Below are 23,909 nucleotides of genomic sequence, written 5' to 3' on the forward strand. Positions count from 1 at the left end.
CCTTTGTCTTGATTATAGCAATAATGAAGTCATTTATTGGTCAAATGTGAACATTTTCAAGTATTTTATAATTTTGGATTCTATTCAGAAATGCAAGTTCGGTTATTTCGAATCAGCTCTGCGATAGATTGACAGAGATATTATAATTTTAATATACTTCATTTTCATTTGAATACTTCATTTCAATTTCAAATCCATATATTCAATGATATTTCTACTAAATTTTGGCTTATATTCAATGAGCACCGATTAAACCCAGATTAAATATTTCGCGGTTCTTCCGCAATTTTTCCCATGCAATTCAAATGGCACTGTATTGTCGACGAAATGAAGTTCGAAAAATTCGAAAACGGTTGCGGCCTGTGCGTCTATCGGGCAGTACCAAACTTCTGCTTAGTTTGTACCTTTGTAGTCGCGCCGTTTTCGCCATCTTTGCTTTTTCTGACGTATAACACTGTGGCTCATAAGTGCACAAGTAGCATCCAAAAAGAGACGTGAATATTTCGAAGTTTGACAAATCAAGGGGAGATTTTTTTGGCTGCGAATTTAAACGCTTTACGAAGAAAATTGTTTCAATTGAAGCCATAGACGCATAAAATTGGTTACAGTTTATCTACGAAAGCCACTAAGAAGTTGTGAAATTTTATCACATTTGACAAACACACAAACAAAGGAAACATGTCTGGAATCGCTGTTGCTCGACTCGGTGAAGAACGGAAGGCATGGAGAAAAGATCATCCATTCGTGAGTATTCTGTCGCAATTTCTCGATAAAATTATGAAAAAAAATGCTTAAAAAATTGTGTGATTATTTTTCAGGGTTTTGTGGCTCGCCCAACCAGAAATCCGGACGGCACATTGAATTTGATGGTTTGGGATTGCGCTATACCCGGCAAAAAAGGGGTAATTATATCAATAATTTTTTTAATAATATTTTGAAAATAAATGCGGAAGCAACAATTGCAAAAGAAAATGTCGATGGGCACGACAAACAATAGATTGAAGTGGCTAGCAACATGGCTATTCCGCAACATGGTGCAATACAATCGTACTTTTTTTTCGTCGTACACAGTGTATGTACACGGAATACATTGAAAGCGGATCGTATGTGTGTGTGTGCAATAGCATTCGATCTCGCTCGCTCCAATACGGTTCAATGGGGGAATCGAATCGGTTTCCCTGTCCAACTACCACACAAAGCTTACCAACGCTGTGCTTGTAGTTATTTCGAGCAAATTCCATTCTCAGTGTTTACTTTGTGATTTTTTTCGATTTTTTTTCCTGCAATTTTATTGCAAAATCGATAAATATTTGGTTTTTTTTTCGGTTGAACTAATTGATTTTGATTTGTTCCATTTTTGTTTCTTTCAATTTCATGAATATTCATCGTGTTCGTTAGACTCCATGGGAAAATGGTTTGTACAAATTGCGAATGATTTTCAAAGATGACTATCCAACCAGTCCACCAAAGTGCAAATTTGAACCGGCTTTGTTCCATCCGAACGTGTATCCATCGGGCACAGTTTGTCTGTCGTTGCTCGACGAAGAGAAAGATTGGCGTCCAGCGATCACAATTAAACAGATTTTGCTCGGTATCCAGGACCTGTTGAACGAACCAAACATTAAGGATCCCGCTCAGGCCGAGGCATACACTATTTACTGTCAAAATCGGCTAGAATACGAAAAACGAGTTCGCGCCCAAGCCCGAGCTATGGCTGCTACTGAATAAACTCCCCCATCTGTTACTATCATGAAAACAAACGCCGATCAAACCGAGAAAAAAAACAATCTTTTGTGAGCGTGACTGCTGATGGTTGACATGCAAATATTCAATTCTTCATAAAAACAACAACTGGATTTTCTAAACATTTATCTCCCTATTTCTCTCCAAAAAAAAATACAAATTCTACAGTGTTGACATTAGTTCCGATTATGACGCACTTGATAAAAAAAACATAATTAATAACAATAAAAATGCTAATTTAAATTGGAAAATGTCAAACGGCAATGAAAACACAAAACTGAATTGAATAACTTTGTGGAAAGCTAAGATAAGAAAAATAAAATAATCGATAATTTTACGAACCAAACAAAAAAAAGTGAAACGGAAAATTCAATCTCGACTTTATTTTTCATCTGAAAATTTCCAGCTCATTTTTTTTTTACTCCTTCTTCATTTTCAGAGTTTATTTTCAGTTTTCATAGAGATTAGACATTCAAACATTTTTGGTGATAAAACACATGAAATAAAGCACGCCAATCGCTTCGCTTGGTTCACCCCAAGTTGATTGACGGAAAATACACAGAAAAATGCCTTTTTATTTGTACAGTTAGAAGTCGTTTAGTGGTAATCAAATGGTATTTTCAGAGCACTTTCGAGGACAATGTTTTTTTTTCTGTGAGGAAAACGTTCTTTTTCAGCAAATGGATTCGCTTGGAATGTAATTTTTGGTTACAAATAAAGACCTGTTCATGAGGAAATGTGAAACCGAAACAGTGTTTTGGTAAGTATGACATTGGAATGAATGTCATTCGATCCATTTAGTCGGTCAGTCAGTCAGTCAGATAAAGAAATCCGAAAACGGTACTCATAAAAGAGTTCTAACCTATTGTCACACGACCGAACGAATCGGCATCAAGAACATGATTTTTGTACAGTCACAATCGTATAGACTGTTTGGTTCACTCGCTCCAATGTGCATAAATGATTGCAAACTGTCGTTTTGTTTATCTTTTTTGGCAACACTCATTAAACAAATAAACATCTCACGCTGCTGCTATTGTAGTTGTTGTACCGCTGTGTGGTCGTAACTGTGCATTAGAAGAGCTCATTCAATACCAATTGAATTGCGCACAAAACTTCAGAGACATATGATGTGAAAAAGTACAAGAGCACATTGTGTGCTGTAATTAAAACGAAATTTGTCCAATAAAACGACAAAGTTTAGGAATAATGTCGTCGCTACGAGATTTAACCGATATTCCAGCTAAATATCGTTCAATATTCTCGCCAATTCGTCAATTCAATCGCGTGCAATCCGAGATTTTCGATGATGTGTTCAGAACAAGTGAGTTTTGCATTATGAAATAGTTAATCGTACATTCCATGTGATTTTGTTTTATTAAAACAGAGAAGCACATTGTGGTCAGTGCACCGACTGGCAGCGGAAAAACAGCAATATTCGAACTGGCCATTGTCAATCTGTTGATGAGTCTGGAACAGACCAATTGCAACACGGAAAGTGTCAAAATTGTTTACGGTAGGTCGCCTCATTCTCATACTAAAACTAAAACACAAACACGTAACTGTAATAATTCTGTGTGTGGATTTTGTTTTCGTGTAGTTGCACCAACGAAGGCGCTATGCAACGAAATGTTTCAAAAGTGGCAAGAAAAGTTCAGTGCGGCAGTCGATTTGAAAGTGGCTTTGGTCACCGGTGACTCTGATCCAACCGATATGTCAGATTTGATTGACTTGTCACCGTATCAGATCGCTGTAACAACACCGGAAAAATGGGATTCCATGACACGTAAATGGAAAGATCATACGGAGATTGCAAACGCAGTCCGTTTGGTGTTGATTGACGAAGTGCATCTGGTTGGCGACACATCGCGTGGCCCAACACTCGAAGCCATTGTATCACGAATCAAAACATTTCCACAGAACCGACGCAACAATGGGCAAATACGTTTCATATCGGTATCAGCATCGTTACCGAACATTGAAGACGTTGCCAAATGGATTTGCGCCGGACAGCCAGACGATTCGGTGCGCACATTTAAGTAAGGATTCAAGACATACACATCATAATCGAAAGAAATGAATATTTTTTCATGATTTTTCTCTGGATTTTGCAGAATTGAAGAGAATCAGCGACCAATAAAACTCAAACGCTATGTACGCGGCTTCACACCACAGACAAATTCATTTTATTTCAACAATTACCTCACCAGTGAGTTGATCAAAATTGTGGACGGGATTCTTGCTCAACTTTCCACTGAAAAACAGATTTTGGTTTGTATCACGGTTCATTCATTGAACGTTGTATTGATCAGAACAGTGATGAAATGTTCAATTTTCCCTGTAGATATTCTGTCCAACACGAAACGATGTTGAGTCATCGCTAGATCAGCTACGCAACGGAGGCCAACTGCTCGGAAAAGTGCAACTGAATGGAATGCAACGATCGATTCTGAAAGATGTCTGCTCAAGGTAATATTCATTGTTCAACTAAAGTAATACACGTGGAAAATGATATTTTTCTTCAATTTTTTTCCCCTACATTTTTCCATAGGATAAAAGATGACAAACTACGATCAGCCGTTAAAGTTGGATTCGCATTTCATCATGCTGGCCTTTCGTATGATGATCGCGAACAGATCGAAAATGCATACAGAAATGGTGCTATTAAGATTTTGCTTAGCACAAACACACTCGCCATGGGCGTTAACTTACCAGCACATACGGTCATCATCAAATCGACTGAGGTAATTTTTAAGCCTTGGAAAAATAGTAGTGTTAGTGAAAAATAGGTTTGCTATTGAAAGAAAGTACAATTTTCATTTTTGATTCTTTTAATTTTTTTTATTTTTTCTCCAGCATTTTTTCAAGGGTACGACTCAAGAGATCTCTGACTCAATGATCCTGCAAATGATGGGTCGAGCGGGTCGCCAACAATATAACACCACTGGATGTGTTTACATCATGACCAAAGCAGACAGAAAAGTGAGTAAAAAAACGGTTCGTTTTGAATTGTTAGACAGTGTGGACGGTCATTTTGTTTTTATTGAGGAGACAATTATCGCACTTTAGAACATTTTAAAGACAAAAATATAACAAGATGACAATTAATCAGCGAATAATTTTTATCCTTGAAGTGGATTGGCATTATCTTGGAATGTCACTTTCGGCACGAATCCCGTTTCTTTGGCTACTGAGTATTCCACTGTCATTAAACGTCCGTCTGGCAGCCATACGGAATATTTTCCAGTCACCTGATGATGAAAAATTGCATTAAGCACACTTTTTTTTCTTCGTTCACAATGGGAGAAATTCACATATTTTTCGAAAAAATATCTTCGTATTTCTCAAAACAATCAACGATTTTACCTTTCCTGACGCGTCGCCAATTTCGTTTTTATCGAAAAATAGCATTTTCTCCGGATCTTTCACTTCGTACTGATATTCATACTAAAAATTGAAAGAAAATCAGAATTTCATTCCACAAATTGAATAGAAGCAATTGACGGATTTATTCAATTTTTCACAAAACTTCTTCTTTGACAAAAAAAATTGAAACAAATGCACAAAACTCAAAGAAAAATCATTACCGGCTCATATTTCTCTTGGTCTGCTGGCGCTTGTGGTGCTGCATAGGCAGCAGCGATGATTAAAACACCCAAAAACAAACCGATTTTCCACATGTTTATTGTTCAACTGTGAATTGAATCACGGGCACTTCGATGCAAAAGCACACGATCACTTTGTATGATTTATGAAAACAAAATTTGTGACAACGATCAATTTGCCGTTGCAATTGTTCTTCTCTCGGTGAGCGCTGTTGTTGCTATCAATGATGTAACACTATTTGCAATGTCGACAAAATCTCATGCTATTTATTCCAATCGAATGGGCACCAGTCGCGCGATGTACCAAATGCACACGTTTTATATTATTATGATATACGTATTCAATGCAGAAACTGAGAGATGCAAATGTCAAAGCTGAATGCGTTTTATGTTAATTCTCAATCACCCCGGTTCATTGACTAAAGTGATGGCGAACATGCAAGGTGGCTTATATATCGAAAATCGCTCCTGTCGATTTCCAGCTAAATGCGCTGAAAGCATCTCAGGTCAAAGGTAATTCGCGTAATAAAAGTTGTCACTGTATGCGCGCCGCTGGTATACCGAGATATGTATGCTCATTTGCTGTGCACTGAGCGTGTGTGCATCAGAGGCATTTAAAGCATACAGGCAACGGGGATAAATGGCTTCGTTCCAATGAAACACGGCAAACCGGCATACATTGAATTGCTTCGCTTCGAATTTCAATGGAAGGGACTATCAAATACATTTAATATATCGGCATTTGGCAACCATCTACATGGCATGTGTCTCAATTTCCATTGGAGATGCAATTCGCTTTGGTATTTATGATTTCGATAGTCAAATTTCGACGGCATTAAGTCAAACAGAGAGAGAGAGAGAGAAACGGCAACAACAACGAAAAGAAAAAAATCGACTGAAACACTGAAACCGATCAGAAAATTGATACAGGCATGTTTCATGAGCAGCGACATTTTTCATCAGCCCACAATAGTCCCAAAGCCAATATATTTATTATTTAGAGTGTATCAATTATATTGTTATTCGGTCGATTTTTGCATCGATCGGAGAAGAGGCAGAGGAGAGCAAATTGAATAGGCTAAACCAAATAATCAATGCACATGGAACATCGGCTCGAAGCGAAGAGCTGATGATATTTAACCTTCACAATCGTGTTGAGGCGAGGCTGTTTGAACTTCATTTGCACACGATACTCTTGTCCCATTGCCTAATTTGGTCCGAGAATTCAATACGAAAATTAGACATTTTTCAAGAGTCATCAAATCAATTGCGATTTTATGAGGAATTAATCGTTGACACATCAAGTTTTAGGTCGAAAATTTTGACTCGAAAATTCACAAATCTTGGAAAAAAAATTGCATCTTTTTTAAATTTCAAAGGAAAATTGCAATTTTTTTAATGTTAGAAAAAAATGATAATCTCTGACTTTTGGCCGAAACAATTTCTTTCCTTTTTTAGTATCTCATAAAAACTCCAACAAAACCTTCGCATAGAATTCACTTAAATATTGGAAAAGAGTAAATAGCCAAGGGGTTAATGTCGTTATTAGCCGCCTTTTTCTATTGTTATTGTTTTCCAAGTGAAACCATCTCATTATAAATCAACTGTGTTATAATTTTATTTTCATCACTTGATTCAATAAGGTGAAGAATAAGGCATTAACTATCGAAAATAACTTATTTAAATACCGGCTTTAATCATTTTCCTCATATTTGAAAAAAATCAAACGACTATACGACAAAGGAAAAAAAAAATACGACATTAAAATCTGTGTGCTGTTCAAGTGAATTCTAAGACCTGAGTGCCTCCGTTGTTGCAAGCCAGCAAGCAAAACGGTGCGAACAAATAATGCATGGAAAAACAGGCGAAAAAGAAAACGAATGATCGTGTGGAAAATCGTGATTGATGAAAATGTCAAGTGAATACCTTGCTCTATAATATACCATGCGAACAAACGAATAAAATATAATAACGAGTTAACCGCATTCAAATGCTCTAGAATGCACTTTGCATGCTCTTTCGATTCGTCCAATTCGATTCGGTTCGGTTTCGATACACACACACACACACAAATATACAGGCAAGTTTGTGTCTATGTGGAAAATTTATCTATCTTTCATGTGACCCGTGCGCCGAGAACAATCGATACATTTTATTAAATGATTTAAATGCTTTTGGCGTGCAATGCCTTGTTAGTTTAAGGGATTTTCGTACCATGTCGCGCTTCTTCTGTGTCTGTATCATAGCACAGCATACTACACCGAGTGTATAAGTGTGCTGGGAGAGACTGCAGACGGTTCAATTGCATTCATTGATGAGTCGCGTCGCAACCGATGAAATCATTGTGCCAAATTTGGACTGTTGGAATTTGGCATCTGGGTTCAAACGAGGCATCAAGCAGGACAAAGTGACTATTAGGGCCAATTTAGGAAATCAATTACGTTTTGGAATTAAATCAATTTGTAAAACGAATTAAATTTCCTGCCAATTCATGCCGTCATCCATACACACACGGCGGCATCGCAGCTACTGCTACTTAATAATGGGAATCCGTGACTCGAAAATAATAATTACCAACACTTTTTATTTGCCGATTTGCTCATTTGCAAACAATGAAAAATGCTTTTTCTGGCTGAATGATGGCAATGCAAAAATTGATGAAAACACACAACACACACACGGGTGCGCGGCATTAAAATTTTTAAAGTCACCTTCTCCCTGCTGTTGAATTGCTCAATAAATTTCAATCATAAACATATTTTTGCATATATGTGCCGTCGAATACGAGCAGCAAATGAACGCTTGATGCGCACTTTGATTATTTATTGCAATCAGTCAATTGATTAATGTATCGTGAACTGGCAACTGGAAATCGGCATCTTTCCCCTCGCCCGAATCGAAAACGAACACCGAATGAGAGATTCGAATGAATAAACAACCGGTCAGAAAAAAAAACTAATGTGTGCAAATTCTTCGCTTTTTTTTCACTGTATTAAACAATTTATTGTCATGTTATAATGCCAAACCCAACCACAAATGACTTAGGAGCCGTCAATTAGATGTATTTCATTTTCTCGATTTAACAAAAACAAAATAATAAACAATTATATAGTTTGAACCTTGGTGGCGAAGAGCAGCTTGGATTAGCATAAAATGTTACGCGTTCAGTAAAACAGAATACGAGGCACGTTGTCAACTCGGCCCCGGTAGAACACATCTTTTTTTATTGGTAACTCTCATGACATTTCAAATTAAGTGTGGTGTTTGTTTGTTTCTCCACTCAATGCGCGTCGTCAAATATGCACTTTTCGCCGTTTGTCACCCTTTTTGCATAAATTTTATTATTCCGTTTTTTTTTATTGAGCTATTATAACACACGACGTTACCTTTTGCGTTGCAAGATTGTCAATTCGATTCTTTTTCTCTCTCTATTTCATACAGGAATTTTACGAGAAGCTAGCCGTGGGTACCGTACAAATTGAATCGCATTTGAACAACAAGCTGGCCGAATTTCTAAATGCTGAAATCGCATTGAATACCATTACTGATAATGATGCAAGTGTAATGCAATGGTTACGAACAACGTTCCTCTTCACACGCACCACCAATCGCTCGGCGATGACCAAAAACTCGAACGAAGAAGCTGCATTAAAAGGTAGTTTAGAAACCATACGTACAAATGACTTATGACTGCAATTTTGAAACAAAAATAAACCGCACTCGATAATCTGTTTGCACTGTGTCGAAAATCCAGATAGAAATAGAAGAAGAAAAACTTAAACTGTATGATCAATTTTGACATTTTCAATCATCAACTTTTCATTATTCGGTTGTTTTTTTTCGAGATTTTTTTTTTGATGGGAATTCTCTAATAAAAAAATCCAATAATAATAGAAAATGACTCGAATGTATCAAAATAAATCGAAATTTTGCTCGTGCGCCAAAACCAATTTTCGAAAATTATTATTTTTGTTGCACGTGTTGGTTGCATCAAGCGTCGTCTCTGTGTATTGCCGCCTAGACATTTGTCTCTCTCTCTCTCTCTCTCTCTCTCTCTCTCTCTCAAAGCGTCTTCGAATCCATTTCAATAATCATCTTAGCAATTGCAATTGCTTGTTAGGTATATATGAATCGACCTTGAGCATCGTTTTCTTTTCTTTGAATGAACGAAACATGGAAAGCGTGCAACGACGATCAAATTCAAGACAATGTGACGAGAATACCGTTTTGCATGTGCATCTGCATATAAAGTGTACACACTCCTCAAATGGGAAGAAGCTCAAATTCAAACACCAAATGATTCAGTTTAAATGCACAATTCGAAGCGATTACCAAGTTTGAGACAGGCGGTGGCAAAGGAGAATGACATAAACGGAACGGCAAAAACCCGTACAGCAATTGTCAGTAGTTGGCAATTGAATTTCAATTATTGGTTCGTGTTACTTTGTCACTCCTTGTGTTGATTGCGACGACGATGTCTCCTCCGCCAACGTCAACTCACACACACACACACACACACCAATTCACTTCGCAATCGTTCGCATAATTTATGCAATTTTCATGTTATTAGCATATTAGCGCAGCTTATTCGTTGGCTTATTGCTTTAATTACTAACTTGACATTCGGATTATTGCGAGTGAGGGACTCATTAAAAGCGCTAAATTCTTCATGTACAGAAATGACGACTTCATAAATTATTCAAGAGATATCGTTAATTATTTGTAGTTGCAGCTAAATAATTTACCGCTTTCCTGCAAATATTCAATTAAAATTTGATTTGGAGGATTCGAAAAAAGCTGCAAGAAAAATGTCCATCATAATAAGAAGCTGCCAAAGTTTTTATAACAGATAAATATTGAAATCTTACTCAGAGACTCCGTATCATAAATCTGATGCAAATCGGTGTGATGAAAAAAAAATGCTGAAAATGATCACTATTTGTTTACATAATTGTTCGACGCGTTGTTTAATTGCATATCTTTTTCGCTTACCATTGAAGTGAGATAAACAAATTAATGTCCTGCAAAAATTATCATATTTGTTTCGCATTTGCATGGAGCTGCTGTATGTTGGCATCTAGAGTTGGCTGTGTTTTTTTCTTGCGTAAAAGAACTATGTTATTCACGATATCGCTGTAATCTCTAAATGCGAACAAAGAGTATGGCAGGCATGTTGTTGGAACGTGACTATTTCACGAATTTCATGAAGAAAAAAAATGGGATTTGTTAAGTGCGCGCGAGCGAGTGCTGCTGCTGCATCCAGTTGTCTAATGCTTATAAAAAAAACTATGTATGAGTTTTGAACATATGTCGTAGTTGTTGCTGTTGTCTGGGTAGTACAAAAGGTTGAAATGCATTGAAGTCGGGCGTTGAGTGTGTCTAAATAGTCGCCATTTACAATTCGACAGTGAGTGTATGTGTGTTCGAGTATTCACATGGAGTGTGCAGTGTGCACTGCCGAGCAACATTGATAGCACGGCACACAAGAGCAGCCAGTTCATGGCAGCCCGATATTTTGAAAGTATTCTTTTCGCATAATCGGTAATATTGTTTCATATGCACACAGTGCACAATTCATGCGGCGCTGCAATAACAGCATCACACATAAGCGAGCAAGTAAAAAGAAAAAAAAATCAACGAGCAACAAAAACCCAGAACGAACCTATTGGAAAATATGTGTTGTAATGGCTTAAATATCATCATTGCATCGAAACAATCTTCGGTCGCTCATGCGGTGTGGCTTTTTTTATTCGTTGCTCCTCTCGTTGTCTTCCCATCAATGAATTACTGCTAATGAATACAACGAAAAGGAACGAGAAAAAAAATTGAAACGATTTCGTTAAAAAGCAAAATGCATAATCATGTTAGATTTTTTAGCTACTAATGAGAAAAAGGTTAACTAATTCGTTCAAGTGACTGCTGCATACGGTTTTGCAAATTTATTTTTGCACTTAGCATTTTATGATGAATTTTTTTTTTGAAACGATTTTTTGTTGTTGTTGTTGCCCACTTATCGAAAGTTGAACTTTTTTTTCTCTTTTTTTCAGATTTGTGCAAGCGAGCGATCGAAGATTTGCAACGTTCTAAGGCAGTTGAGCTGAAGCCGGACGGCAGCGTTTCAACTCTTCCTTTCGGCGTAATCATGGCCAAGTACTTCTTGTCTATTCCAACCATAGTGGCATTCCAAGGAGTTAGTTATTCGAGTTTTATTCATTATTTTTTATTGATTTTTATTGATTTCTATTGTTTGTTTGACCAAATTTAGACGATAATCCAAATATAATAACACAAATACTCAAGTAAATATTTATTTCCGATTCAAATATTTATACATCAATTTCCTCAATTCGTCAGTTACGCGGAAGTGAGTCGATCTTCGGAATTTTGGATAAAATCGTTTGTTGTAACGAATTTACGGACATTTATGTACGTAGAAATGAAAAGAAAATCTTGAATGACGTCAACTATCGTTTACGATTCCCGATACCATCAATTTCGGCGGCTTCGAATCAAATGGCTATTCAAACGGTGCCACAAAAAGTTTCATGGTAAATATTTATTCGGGCCAATGTAAAAGATATTTTATTACATAAAAAATCATATTTTTCCAATTTGGATGTTAAATCACGATATTTTCCATATTAAATTATTAATTTTGGATGTTGAATGATCGTTATCGTTTTTTAGCCTTTTGCAAGCGTTTCTAAGTGGCGAGACTATTGAAAACTCAGGCCTTCTTGTGGATCAACGGCGAATTGTTCAAATCACTGAACGAATGACCAGCAGTTTAATCGACTTCTTTCAAACCAGCCAATTCACAAACGAATGTTTCGACGCAATTCTGGCGTCGACGATTTTGATTAAATCTCTTCGAACTAAAACATGGTCGGATCGCGACGTATTTGGTGAATTGAATATTTCAAAGGCGGATGCAGACAAACTCATTAAATCCGGTGTTAACAACGTTGATACTCTGATGCAAACCAAACCGCGTGAGATTGAAGACGTGAGCTCGAATAAAATACAGATTTTTTTCAAACTAATTTCATTTTTTACATATTTTAGATTCTAAATAAAGGAATCCAGTTTGGAAAGCATTTGATTGACGAAGCAGTGAAAAAGTTTCCGTGCTATGCAGTGAATGTTGATGTCATGGCTGGCCATGCGATTATAGTTCGCGTAGCACAGACTAACTTCGGGTACACTCGCCAATCAACTACAGTGGATACCGGATTGACCTTACTCATTGGCGACTCGTGCAATCGCCTCATTTACTATGATGATATGTGAGTATTGAAACGAAAAATGGATTTATCTCTTGATTTTTTGAGTAACAATAAATTGTTCAAATACAGTCAACCTGCTCTAAATGATAGCGGATGCTTTGAAAAGTTGCTATCAATCGAATCCAAAGCCACTGTCGTACGTGTTCATGTGATTCATCATAACCTAGGTAAGGCCAATTTGAATAACAATAAGCCTAATTTTCATTGGCTAAGACACAATTTCATCGATTTTCTTCTTCAGTTGGCGCTGATAAAATGGTTGAATATTGCATCGGAGAAAAGACAACGCCAGAGAAAAATGTGACGCCAGTGAAAAAAATCAACAAAAATGTTCTACCCAAAAACAATAAAAGGAACAGCAAGAGCAAGAAATTTTTTGCGCCAAAAACACCATCGGATAAGAGTTCCAAATCGACTGGCAAACAATCAACGATGTCACAGTATTTTGTGCCAAAAATGAACAAACCTGATCAAAACACGATCACACCGCAAATAAGAAGCGCTTTTGAACCGATAAACCGAATTTCAGCATCAAAAAAACTGATATTCTCACCGGATTTATTCTCTACACCAATCGAAGCCACGCAAAAGCCAGAGCAGCTATATAATTTTGACTATTTGCCAAGTTCAAGCAATTCTACGCCTCCCAATCAACTAGGTGATGTGTACATCAATCAATCAGACGAAGTGAAGCAAACACCATGTTTGGCGGAGACACCGATCCAAAGCAAGATTCAGGAACAACGAAACAAACAAGACGGATCGATGAATGGTTTTGTGCGAGCCAACGCAATTTTCAAAAATGACATTGTGAATGACTCCACCGTTGAAAAACCAGCTGACACTCGAAAACAGTCTTCGATTCATCATTTGTGTTTGGACAACATCGAATCGCTTTTTGCTGACTTTGATCAAGTGGAAGATGTTGACCAAGTGGAAGATGAAGTTTTGCAAATTTTGGGGCGTCTTGATAGTCCAGATCCATCAAATTCTCAAACAAAAACACGCGGCATGGCAGACGCTCCAATGCATAAGAAAGATTGTGACGAAAGTATTCAGAAAATTCTGAATGTGAATGTGAAAATTGATTCATCAGAAGTGATCAAAAATGACTTTGATGATAGCGATGAATGGCTTAACCAAGTCGAAATGCCACAATCCTGTCAACCAAGCGAATGTATAGATCTTCCCTCCGAATTTTGGAATGATTTTAACTCGGATGACAGCACAACCAATCACGTCGAAAAGGATACATATAACGATGAACCGCCGGCTAAAATCATGGCAATTAAAAATGTTGGTGAGAAAAACTCAACCGTGGTGAGAGTATCACCACCCAAGCAGAGAACGGTTTTATCCAGTCCAAACAAACAGCAGCCAAGCACATCAGCCTTGAGCGCAAGTCAGGTTTCTGCAAGCAGCAATGAAGCAGTATGCGGATCGCCGAAACGAAATGAGTCATCTGCTGAACTTAAGTCACCAGAACCATCCATCTCGCGGATGAATGTGAGTGAATTCGCATTTCGACCACCACCCAAAATGCTGCCAAGTACTTCACGCCAGACAAACATGAAGCGAAGTGCAAATTACACGGAACCTAAACCATTTGTACCGAAGAAGTCAAAGCTGATTGATGTCTTGATGAAGAATGGCGAGAAGAAGCAGAACGAATATGGGCGGACAATCAACAGTCTAACGTAAGCATTTGAAACGAGGAAACGATTCTTTTTCCTAGTTTGAAGTCTCATTGAAGAAGCATTTGATTTTACTTCGAAATTTTAAATTAAAATAGTTTCATTAATTGGGTTTGCTTTTGCTTTCAACAGAAATGGAAACGTGAAACAACAAAAGGTCGGAAAGACATCATTAAAACAGGTGTTCACTCGTATAACTCGAAATGAGCCTAAGCCGGATGTTGACGCAGATATGATGCTTGAACAATGCAAAGAACGACTAAAAACCGACGCAAACTACAATGAACATGACTTTGCTCGCGACTTTTGTAAATATAAAATTCTCAAACTGGCTCCACCCAATCCTCAGTTAAATGATGAAGAAGACACAATGTTCCCTGATTTGGATGAATTGACTCACGTCAGCTACGACGACAATACATTCAATTTTGCAACACCATCAAGTTGTTTGTCATTCAACGCGTAACTGGTGCAGTATACCTTGTACTGATTCGATCATTGTAGTCGTTGGATCGATTATTTATTAATGTTAAATTAATTTCTGTCGATTTCTATTTACATCACAATTCTGTCGAGTCAGTGAAGACATACAAGTGTCAAACTTCTCTTTTAATATTTTTATTATTGGTTCTTTTCCTAGGGTGTTCATTTTCGTAAAATATTCATCATAACCTAAACATGTACATATGTCGCTATTTCGTTCGAAAAAAAGAAGCAGAATAAAATGTTCAATGGTGAGAATAAAATCATCAATGAATACAAATTGATGTTCAAGCTACAAATCCATGATACATGATACATGTAGTGTAATTACAAGAGCAATTAAAAATTGTCGATGAAATTGAAAGTAATTATAAAATTGTTCAAGAAAATTAATTATGATTCTGTCTTTTTCTTTGTTTATTACTTCAAAGTAATGCGGGTCCAAAAATAGAAGAAGAAACAGAAAAGGAAAACAGCTCCAAAACTTGACTTGCATACGATTTGCTTTATTTAACATCAATGGTTTTTGTTTTATTGAAACGTAAGTCTATCTTCACACCCATACAATTAACTTGGTATTCTCGATGAAGGTTAGAAAAGAGAGAGAGAGAGAGAGAGAGTTCTTAAATATTCCAGTAAAGTAATTTATGTCAAATAAATATGTGTTTATTATAGAGTTGTTCGGTAAATATTGCAGTATTTTGTGCCTATCTTCAACTGGCCGCTTCATTTTTCAATCGTAAAATTTGCTATGGCATCCATTTTTCTGGAAATAAAGAAAAAAAAATCGTTACTAAATGTTTTTGTGTCAGAATATAACGGAAACTGTCACTAAATATGTTTATGCTATCTGAAAAATTCATTCAGCTACATGTGTTTACCTCTAAATTTGTCGCAGCTTTATTTTTACCACCATTCCTACCGCCGAGTGCGGCCAAGTTGATGATTTTCTTCCGTGCGGCGTCATCAAAAGTCAAGGAGGTGCGTGATTTCTTCAGCATACTGCTAAATAGGTGACGATCCCGTTTGTTAAAGTATGCGGAAAAACCCTCGTGTTTGGGATGAACGTGGCCGATCTTATCTGCCGATGAGTCGCATGCCGTTGATCCGGATGCGTTATGGCAATGACCATTCAGATGGTTGATATCAATGCCATTTCCATTCGGATGAACATGTACTTTATCGTGATCATCGCAACTGTTGCTTCGGTTATACAATTTCTTGACGCGATTTTTAATCGATTTGCGATGTTGACCGAAACGTTTGCGCAGATCAGCGAAAGTGGTTGACGTTTCATCTTTACCATTTTGCAATTGCTGCTGTTGTTGTTGTTGTTCCTTCTTCCAGCGTGTTATCTCGACTAGCGTATCAATGTTTATTTTGGAAAAGTATCGCCACAACGGGCTTTTCGTTGATAGCTCCGGTATATTTATCTGCCGTTTTTAAAGAGATACACATCGAGTTAGATCGTTTAAAAGTCAATAAAAATAAATATTCAATCAAACTCACTGGCTCATAAATATTCTCGTCGTCGTATTCGTCTTCACAACCATCAACACAGTCGGCTGATAGTTGAAGCACCTGCAGATAAACAAATCAAATTCATTATAACTGAGAAAAAACAATCGCAAACATAATTGAGTTATTATTTCTCATTACCTCTTCATAATCGCCGGAAACCACGTGAAAACTGTTTGGACGATCGCGTCGTTGAATAAATTCGATGCCGTGTTGTTCATCCAATGATTTCTTTTTCGCGCGATGCTCGTATTTATCTCTGAGATTGACAACCGCATAAATTGGTTCGCCGTCTTTTGTTTGGACTAGCTGCTTCGTTGCATCCGTACTGTCTTGAGTGCTACGGTCTTTGGGTGCTGTAAGCAATTGAAATTTGGTCGCTGATGCTGTTGACGCATTTGAAACACCTGACGAACCCGAAGACATTGAAGATGAACAAGATAAAGATGGTGAGGCAATTGATGAGTTTGCTGACGTTTTACGCACGCAAACCGCATGCATGTTCGAATTTTTATCATTTTCCATCGAAATACGCTGAATTTGCTCTGCCAACGTGCTGAAAAATACATAACAAAAGGCAAATTAACGCAATTAAACGCATGCAAATACAAAACAATGTTTCTTTTCTTCGTTTAAAACACAATTTTTCTTAAAACATTGTATAATTCCCGGTAGCTAATGAAATCATTTGCTTAGTCACCAAACGCAGCATAACCAACGATCTACTTATTCACTGAACATCAGTAATTCAATTACGTCAACGAGAGAGAAACAACATGCACGAGCTAAAACAAAAAAAAAATCGCTTGTGTTTTTTTAAAAACGGAAAAAAATAATTCAACGACTTCTTCTCTTTTCACGAAGATAAAATCTGCGATAATATTATCCGGCTGTTGTTGTTCCTCTCGTTGTTTTGTCACGCATCGCTCGCACATCGAATGTTATTATGACAAAAATAAAATCACTCTATCGTGAAACACTCACACAGAACATACGTATTTACAAACGATTTCTAAGAATGCATGATTCAAAATGCTTAACAACTTACCAATTTCCGTTTTCAAAACGGTGCGTTGGTTCTGCATCCATGATTGTGATTGAATGGCGATTACTATTTTTATCAAGACCGTTATTGTCGGCGGCTGCCTTCAATTTGGTGATACACATGTGATTGTCGTCGGTTGACATTTCATTCACTTCCCTTATACGGTGATGATGATGATGGTGATGATGTCGGCGCCGTAAATGTTCATTCCGTGTCGATTTGCGTGGATCAACTAATTCACCGTTTGCTGTTAAAATCGATTTAGCACCGTGGTGGCTTTTACTGGTCACACTGATAGCGTTCGCGTTGAACATACGATTTATTTGATGCACTTCAAACGACTGATTTCCATGTGACTCGTTTGGATGCAGCCGAAAGTTTTGAACCCTAAAAATAACACATCAACACAACAACAAATTATTAAGCAGGCAGCGTGTGTATAGAAAGAAGACACTGAAAGAGAGCGAGAAGAGAAAAGAGCGAAAACAACACTCAAACGCTCGTTGTGAACGAGAACGAGAGAGAGAGAGAGAGAAATCCCAACACTGATATTCTAACGTCGGAGGCTCGACAACGGTGTAAAATATTCATGAAAACCGTGAAAACATGAAATTGTATGCGCTAAAGCGAGACAACGACCAAAGAGGAGAATGAAAAAAGAAATATGTTCTAGCTCGTGCGTAATGAATTTCATAGGGACTTAATAACAAATTTCTTCCATCTCTTTTTCGCCTTTTATCTGTGCGGTCGCATCATGACTGAGCAATGGTCTTCAATATGTGTGCTACACTTCAGTGCTGCTTGCTACTTCATCGTTGGAGAGGCGAGAGCAAAGAAAAGTGAATTTGTTCGACAGTGAGTTTGGTCATATATGGATGAATCGCAATTGGGCTAGGCGAGAGAGAGAAAGAGATTTCGTTTTTTTTTATTTATAACTTATTACCATGAAAAGTCCACACGACCGAAGCAATATCGTATAGAAAAAGTACGGTGTTTTGTTGTAATTTTGTATCCAACCTTTCTACCACCACACTGCCAATGCTTTGAGTTCACGCAATCATTAGGTTTTTTTGTCTGTTTCTGTGTGTTTTTGTTCTCGCTAGAAAAAACTCTGGGTTGATGTTCAACGTCTACATCAATACTGCGCAGCTCCAGGTCCATGCAATACGTGGTGCCTGCCAACGTTTTTTTTCCTTCTGTTATTGTCTATTTTTGTTCTAACGACTCACACATGCTATCAACAAAACACATAAAACTGGATTGAAACACTCGTTTACGTTTTTCCATCGATCCTGTGCATACATACGATTCTCTTTTTTCTCTGTTGTTTTAGCAAAATGAAACTTTTACCGAGGTTTTTTGGTTTTCGTATTTTTTTTTCTACATAAAATTCAGGAAATGACATCAAAAAAGAAAACAATCGACAAGCGCATGAATGGATGAACGAGAGAGGAACGGCGTCGAGATAACATCTATTTGAATAGTCTGTGTTTGGTTGGGATGATCGAAACCAAAAGAGATCAAATCACTATTACAACATAGGTAAACTAAAACTGTGCACCATCACATTCTAATGCACAGTATGCCGAAGGGATCTCAAACATGAACAAACACATTTTTAAAACATCAGACCAATTTCCTTCTTCTTCTCTCCGACGGTGTGCACTCTTCGATTCGAGTGTGAGTGATCGACTCTGGGGATGGTGTGTGCGAGCTGCTAGATTATTCATCGAAAATCCGAAACAATGGCATATGCACGGGCAGTACATCAAAAAAAAAAACTGTACATTCTCTTTGTCATTTTTCTCTTTCCAACTCTTCCTGTCTGTCTATCTATCTCTCTCTTTCTCTCTCTCTCTCTCGATTTTCGACCGCACTCAATGTGTTCATAGCTCTTTTTTCCCGATAGTTTCTTTGTTAAAGTTTAAAAACCGATTCAACTGGATAAATCGAGTATTTAACTTTTCTTCTCGGTCCGTGTATGGTAATTGTGGGTTTGGTTATTCTTTTTTATACCGTTGTCATCGCATTTGTTATTGTAGTCATCTTCGTATGAATGCACACAGTACACAGCTCCACGCGTATTGTGTGAGCGCCATCCATGTAGGATGGCGTTTGGCGATTACTTTTATAAAAAAGTTTGTAGGTGCTTTAAACGCATGCTATTTCATCATACATGCAGCCCATCATCATCATATATTCAATTGTATTTAGAGCACGGGTGTATCGAGAAAAAAATGTTTCTAAACGCAAGAAAAACAGTCTATCCATTTTGAACGCAATGAAAATCCACCTATCTGGTGAACGTAACGAAAAAAAATTGTGTTCTTTGTCGATAAAAATAGAAGAAAGAGTATGAGCGCATCGACCACTTGATGTGAAAATTTAATAGAAAAGATTCAAAAAAGCCACTCACTAATGTTTATTGCAGTGATATTCTAATATTGCCGCCAAACAATGGGAAAAAGCAATTCGAAAAAAGCCACATGATGGCCCCTATTAAGGAACTATTCGTCGGCGTATGGCTTTGTTGTCTGTCTCGACTTTGAACAATTCTAACGGATCCGCAGCAAACATAAAGATGCATTAGGTGTGACTTAATCAAAAGATTCACCGTTTATCGGTTGTGAATGCATTTTTGGATTGAGGCTTTTTTTCATCTTTTGATTTGAATGCGGTTGAGTAAGTTGCTTTTTCAAGTGGAAATAACTTAGTGAAATACTAACGAGTTAAATTGGAAAGAGAGAACACAACTGAAATTGCATCGTTCAAAGTCACCGATGAAATGGCATTTTTGTTCCTTGGATTTGTGTTGTTTTCTGTGTGCGGAAAGTGTGAAAAGATTTTTAGCGTCATTTCCGATGATGTTGCACATTGGCCACACAATGACCAACACTGCAATTGGCTAACCAATTAATTGACAATAGTGGCGATCCACAGTTACTCATTTTTAACACACATCCATTCTAATTGGAAGAGAGAAAACCTTGAATCGATTGAATGAATGACGTGGTCAAAATAGGGGGAAAACATTTCAAAAGAAGATTGAATTTTAAAAGAAGAAAAAAACGGTCTATTTCACACAAAAAAGGAGTTAATATTGTCTGCGTATTGTTGAATTTAATTAAAATATATGGTCGAAACGTACAATGTATTTCGATTAATTCGTTGTCATGGGCCCGTGGCTTGTGACTGAACGTGTGCACGTTCAAAGCGGAAACATGGTAAAATTAATTGATTTTCTTAATTGCTGCTAAATTGTTTGACATCAACTTGATGCAATACGTTGGCATTGTTTTGCCTTTTTTTTCTGTTGCCAGCCATCGAATTCAGTTTAAACAAATCTCGTGTAAAACAATGCCAAACAAAAATGCTTGTCAATAATTGTGGCTTTTGCCGCGTTGAAATTTATTCTCGTTGTCGTCGTCATCGCAAACATACAAAATCATTTGAATTATAACATTGGAAAAGCGACACCATGTAATTTATCATATACTTACTGCTGAGTCACTGCTTCCTTTTTCGCATTGGTGCCAGTTTTACTGGGCTGTGTATTTTGAGCACGTTCCAATATTCGGGCCGTATTCTGTGCCACTGGTAGTTTTGGGTTAACTTTAGCCTTTTGTGATCGATAGATGGAATCACAACTGCGCGACGACATAAACGATGATGCGGGCGAAGTAGACGACGATGATGATGCTGATGCTCGCGTCTTGGATAAATTCTCCATCGAATAATGTAATTTACACGATGCTCTTTAAACGTAGCAAAAAAAAATTCATCCATTCAGAAAATATTCAGGTCACATATTGTCTTGCTATTCCACACTTACTTTTTGTAGTCAGTTGACTGAAGCCCAAGGCTTTCGACTAGTGCTGATATCCATTCGGAGCATTCTTTGTTATTATCACAGCGCTGTTAATTAATTTCGTTATGCATAAGTCATTTAATTGGTTTTGGATTTTTTTTTCTCGAGAATTTTGGCTTCTGTGGAATCGGTAGAATCCAACACTGGATATGATGGTACTTACGTAGGTGTAGATGAGATTAGTCGATGTTTCGATTGTGAATCGCGGTCCTTTCGATGGTCGCACAACCGTTCCCGGCACTAAATTCAGAACGTCTTTAAATGGCGCCAACTTTTTCTCATAATCCTCTTTCGATGAATATGAAAGTAGCAATTGATTTTGTAGAACAAACCATAATTTGCGCCATCCGCCCATTTTCTGTTGGTCGATCCCGAACCGAATGAAGAAGATGGAAAAAATAGCGAAATCAAATTAAGAAATCTTAAAATGATAATTGTATGCAAATAAATCATTCGAATCAACGATTGTTTTGTGTCACGTTTATTAGAAGACCGAGTTTGGCGATTAAATATATGAAATTGCCGCTAATGCCACCAAATTAAATATATCTACGCATCTAAATATAGTGATTTAAAAGTAATTTTGGTTGAAGCAAGAGAAGAAACCGCTATTTAGCGATTCGTCATCGATTTCATTGGATTAAATTCGCAAAAATGTTTATTGAATATCCAACAATGAAATCTCAATAAATGATTGGATCGAGCAGTTGTTATTGAGATTTAATGTGATTTTCAAAAGGAGAAAACCGTCGAAAAAATACGGTTTTTTCGTAGGTACAATTTTTTTTTTCGTTTCTTTATATGGCAGTAGTGTTGCCAAAATAAAATAAAATCACTAGCAACATGCATGTTAATCAGCTTTTTGTCGATTTTCATTTTGACCATTGGTGGGCAAAAAAAAAATATAGAAAAAAGTGACTATTTTATCTGATCGTATTTTAAATCGAATGAATGAAGTTGAACAAAAAAACAAGCGAATTTACGAAGATTATGTAACGAGATGAATGTGGTGGCTTGTGTGCGGTATTTCGGTCCATACACGCTCACTCACTCCAGGCGAGATTATTTAACTTTAATTATACTCGAAAAATTTTGGTAGATGTATTTTTATACCGTTGCGATTACGTATATGTAAATGATGATATGATTTTCGGCGTTGGCCCAGTAAATCACTTGAATTTGAGTGGAAAATGAATTTCGAAGCAATTAAACGTGAAAAAAAGTCGAGATTATTATTATGACATGGAAAGTAAGGGAGGCATGGGTGCCAATAAAACAAAAAGTTTGTCTGCATAAATACACGATATTCATGACTTGGTTCTACTGGAATGAGTTCGTGCGGCTGTGAGTATGTATGTGTGTGACGTGAGTTACAAATTTCTCTCTATTTGACTAACGCTTTTAATTATACATTTCACATTTGGCTGCACAATATAACATATCTATCACGTTTTCGCTTACATTTCGTTTCTTCTTTAAATAACCGCTCATATTTAGGTGTGATGCGATGGTTGTGGGCGACGGTGTGGCTGATTTTGTTATTACCGCCGCTGCTGTTCCTCCTGCTGCTGTCGCTGTTTTCGTTGTCACATCTGATTTATACAATGCAGTGGAATCTTCGGTTGAATTCGATTTCGCGGTCGATGCATTTTGCAGCACCATTTTTTCACCAGTCGACAATGGTACCGAATTCACCTGCAATGGTAGTAACGGTTGACTCGATGTCGGTGCTAATGGAGCACTTTTACTTTTTTTCACTACGAACTTTTGCATTTTCCTTCTCGCTCACTCACACACTTTTCACACTTGTTTCACTGGCGGTGTGTTTTTAATGCCCTTTAAACCAACGGCGTGATTTACTTGTTTTTACTCTTCTTGTTTCACGTTTTATTCGCTGTTTGCTGTTTTGTTTGTAAATCGTTTCGTTTCGATTCGTTGTGTTTGTTCGAAAGTTTTCACTTGAAATGTGTAACAAATCGTATGGTAATTTAACACATTGTAAAATCGCCTATTATTTCCGATGCATGTACGGTTTTCTCTACACCATGCTGGTTTTCTGTCATTGCCGGCAACGACTACGACGATATAAGGACAACGACTCCCATCGGAATTGTGCTATCGTAGGAATTCAATGCAAGATTAAATGTCCATTGTCCTCGTTCGCATTTTTTGCATTCATTTTACGAACAATAATCGGGTAGCTGCGCCGTGTTTTAGCTGCTCCTCAACTTATGAAATCCACTGAGCGGAGAGTTTCTTTCTGGAAATAAACATAAAACGTACTTTGACATTGCCATTTTTATCTATTGTCATAAAACTATACTGCATGAGTATGAAAAAAATGGAGACAACGAACCAGTTCGTTGACTCACTCGTTTATCGCATTCGATTGTGTATGCATCATGAAGCTACTGCATTAGATGTTAGCATAATCGAGAACGAGAATATCGTAAAAATATATACATAATCAGAACACGCTCTGATTTGTCTAAAAGTCGGTGAAATATCCGTGCTGAACGCATAGATTAACATATGACCCAAAGAAAAAAACGCTTCAGTATTCAAAGCGGGCGTAATATAAATAAAACGTGACAAAATTAGCTTGCACCTAAACGAGAACGGACGTTCGGAATGAATGACTGCGAAAAGTGAAATGAACACGGTTTG

The 23,909-nt window shown here is 37.2% G+C and overlaps 4 protein-coding genes across 4 annotated transcripts; 2 read left to right on the plus strand and 2 right to left on the minus strand.

Annotated features, from left to right (window-relative positions):
- The first annotated feature begins 430 nt into the window (after window positions 1-430).
- LOC129565979 (SUMO-conjugating enzyme UBC9-B) lies at window positions 431-2,310 on the plus strand. Its single transcript, XM_055441457.1, has 3 exons — window positions 431-744; window positions 819-902; window positions 1,399-2,310. Exons 1-3 carry the CDS (start codon window positions 679-681, stop codon window positions 1,726-1,728), a joined length of 480 nt encoding a protein of 159 aa, XP_055297432.1. The 5' UTR covers window positions 431-678; the 3' UTR covers window positions 1,729-2,310.
- A 244-nt stretch (window positions 2,311-2,554) lies between these two features.
- Window positions 2,555-15,204, plus strand: LOC129565964 (probable ATP-dependent DNA helicase HFM1). Its single transcript, XM_055441383.1, has 15 exons — window positions 2,555-3,067; window positions 3,131-3,259; window positions 3,344-3,782; window positions 3,858-4,014; window positions 4,088-4,212; window positions 4,295-4,487; window positions 4,600-4,725; window positions 8,790-9,003; window positions 11,396-11,538; window positions 11,703-11,896; window positions 12,036-12,354; window positions 12,414-12,634; window positions 12,704-12,801; window positions 12,876-14,331; window positions 14,461-15,204. Exons 1-15 carry the CDS (start codon window positions 2,953-2,955, stop codon window positions 14,792-14,794), a joined length of 4,263 nt encoding a protein of 1,420 aa, XP_055297358.1. The 5' UTR covers window positions 2,555-2,952; the 3' UTR covers window positions 14,795-15,204.
- LOC129565980 (pro-resilin-like) lies at window positions 4,738-5,785 on the minus strand. Its single transcript, XM_055441458.1, has 3 exons — window positions 5,331-5,785; window positions 5,110-5,190; window positions 4,738-4,994 (listed from the first exon to the last, which is right to left on the minus strand). Exons 1-3 carry the CDS (start codon window positions 5,421-5,423, stop codon window positions 4,866-4,868), a joined length of 303 nt encoding a protein of 100 aa, XP_055297433.1. The 5' UTR covers window positions 5,424-5,785; the 3' UTR covers window positions 4,738-4,865.
- Window positions 15,205-15,296: 92 nt separating the features above from the next.
- LOC129565970 (uncharacterized) lies at window positions 15,297-23,618 on the minus strand. Its single transcript, XM_055441446.1, has 9 exons — window positions 22,704-23,618; window positions 21,406-21,600; window positions 21,207-21,289; window positions 20,875-21,129; window positions 17,378-17,761; window positions 16,471-16,885; window positions 16,321-16,392; window positions 15,693-16,244; window positions 15,297-15,577 (listed from the first exon to the last, which is right to left on the minus strand). The coding sequence occupies exons 1-9, from the start codon at window positions 23,013-23,015 to the stop codon at window positions 15,545-15,547; spliced, it is 2,301 nt and encodes a 766-aa protein (XP_055297421.1). The 5' UTR covers window positions 23,016-23,618; the 3' UTR covers window positions 15,297-15,544.
- Window positions 23,619-23,909: the final 291 nt, after the last annotated feature.

This window comes from Sitodiplosis mosellana, unplaced genomic scaffold (genome assembly GCF_009176505.1).
Source record: "Sitodiplosis mosellana isolate CC-2019 unplaced genomic scaffold, AAFC_SMos_1.0 Smas_scaffold_3, whole genome shotgun sequence".
In the NCBI taxonomy this organism is placed as follows: domain Eukaryota; kingdom Metazoa; phylum Arthropoda; class Insecta; order Diptera; family Cecidomyiidae; genus Sitodiplosis; species Sitodiplosis mosellana.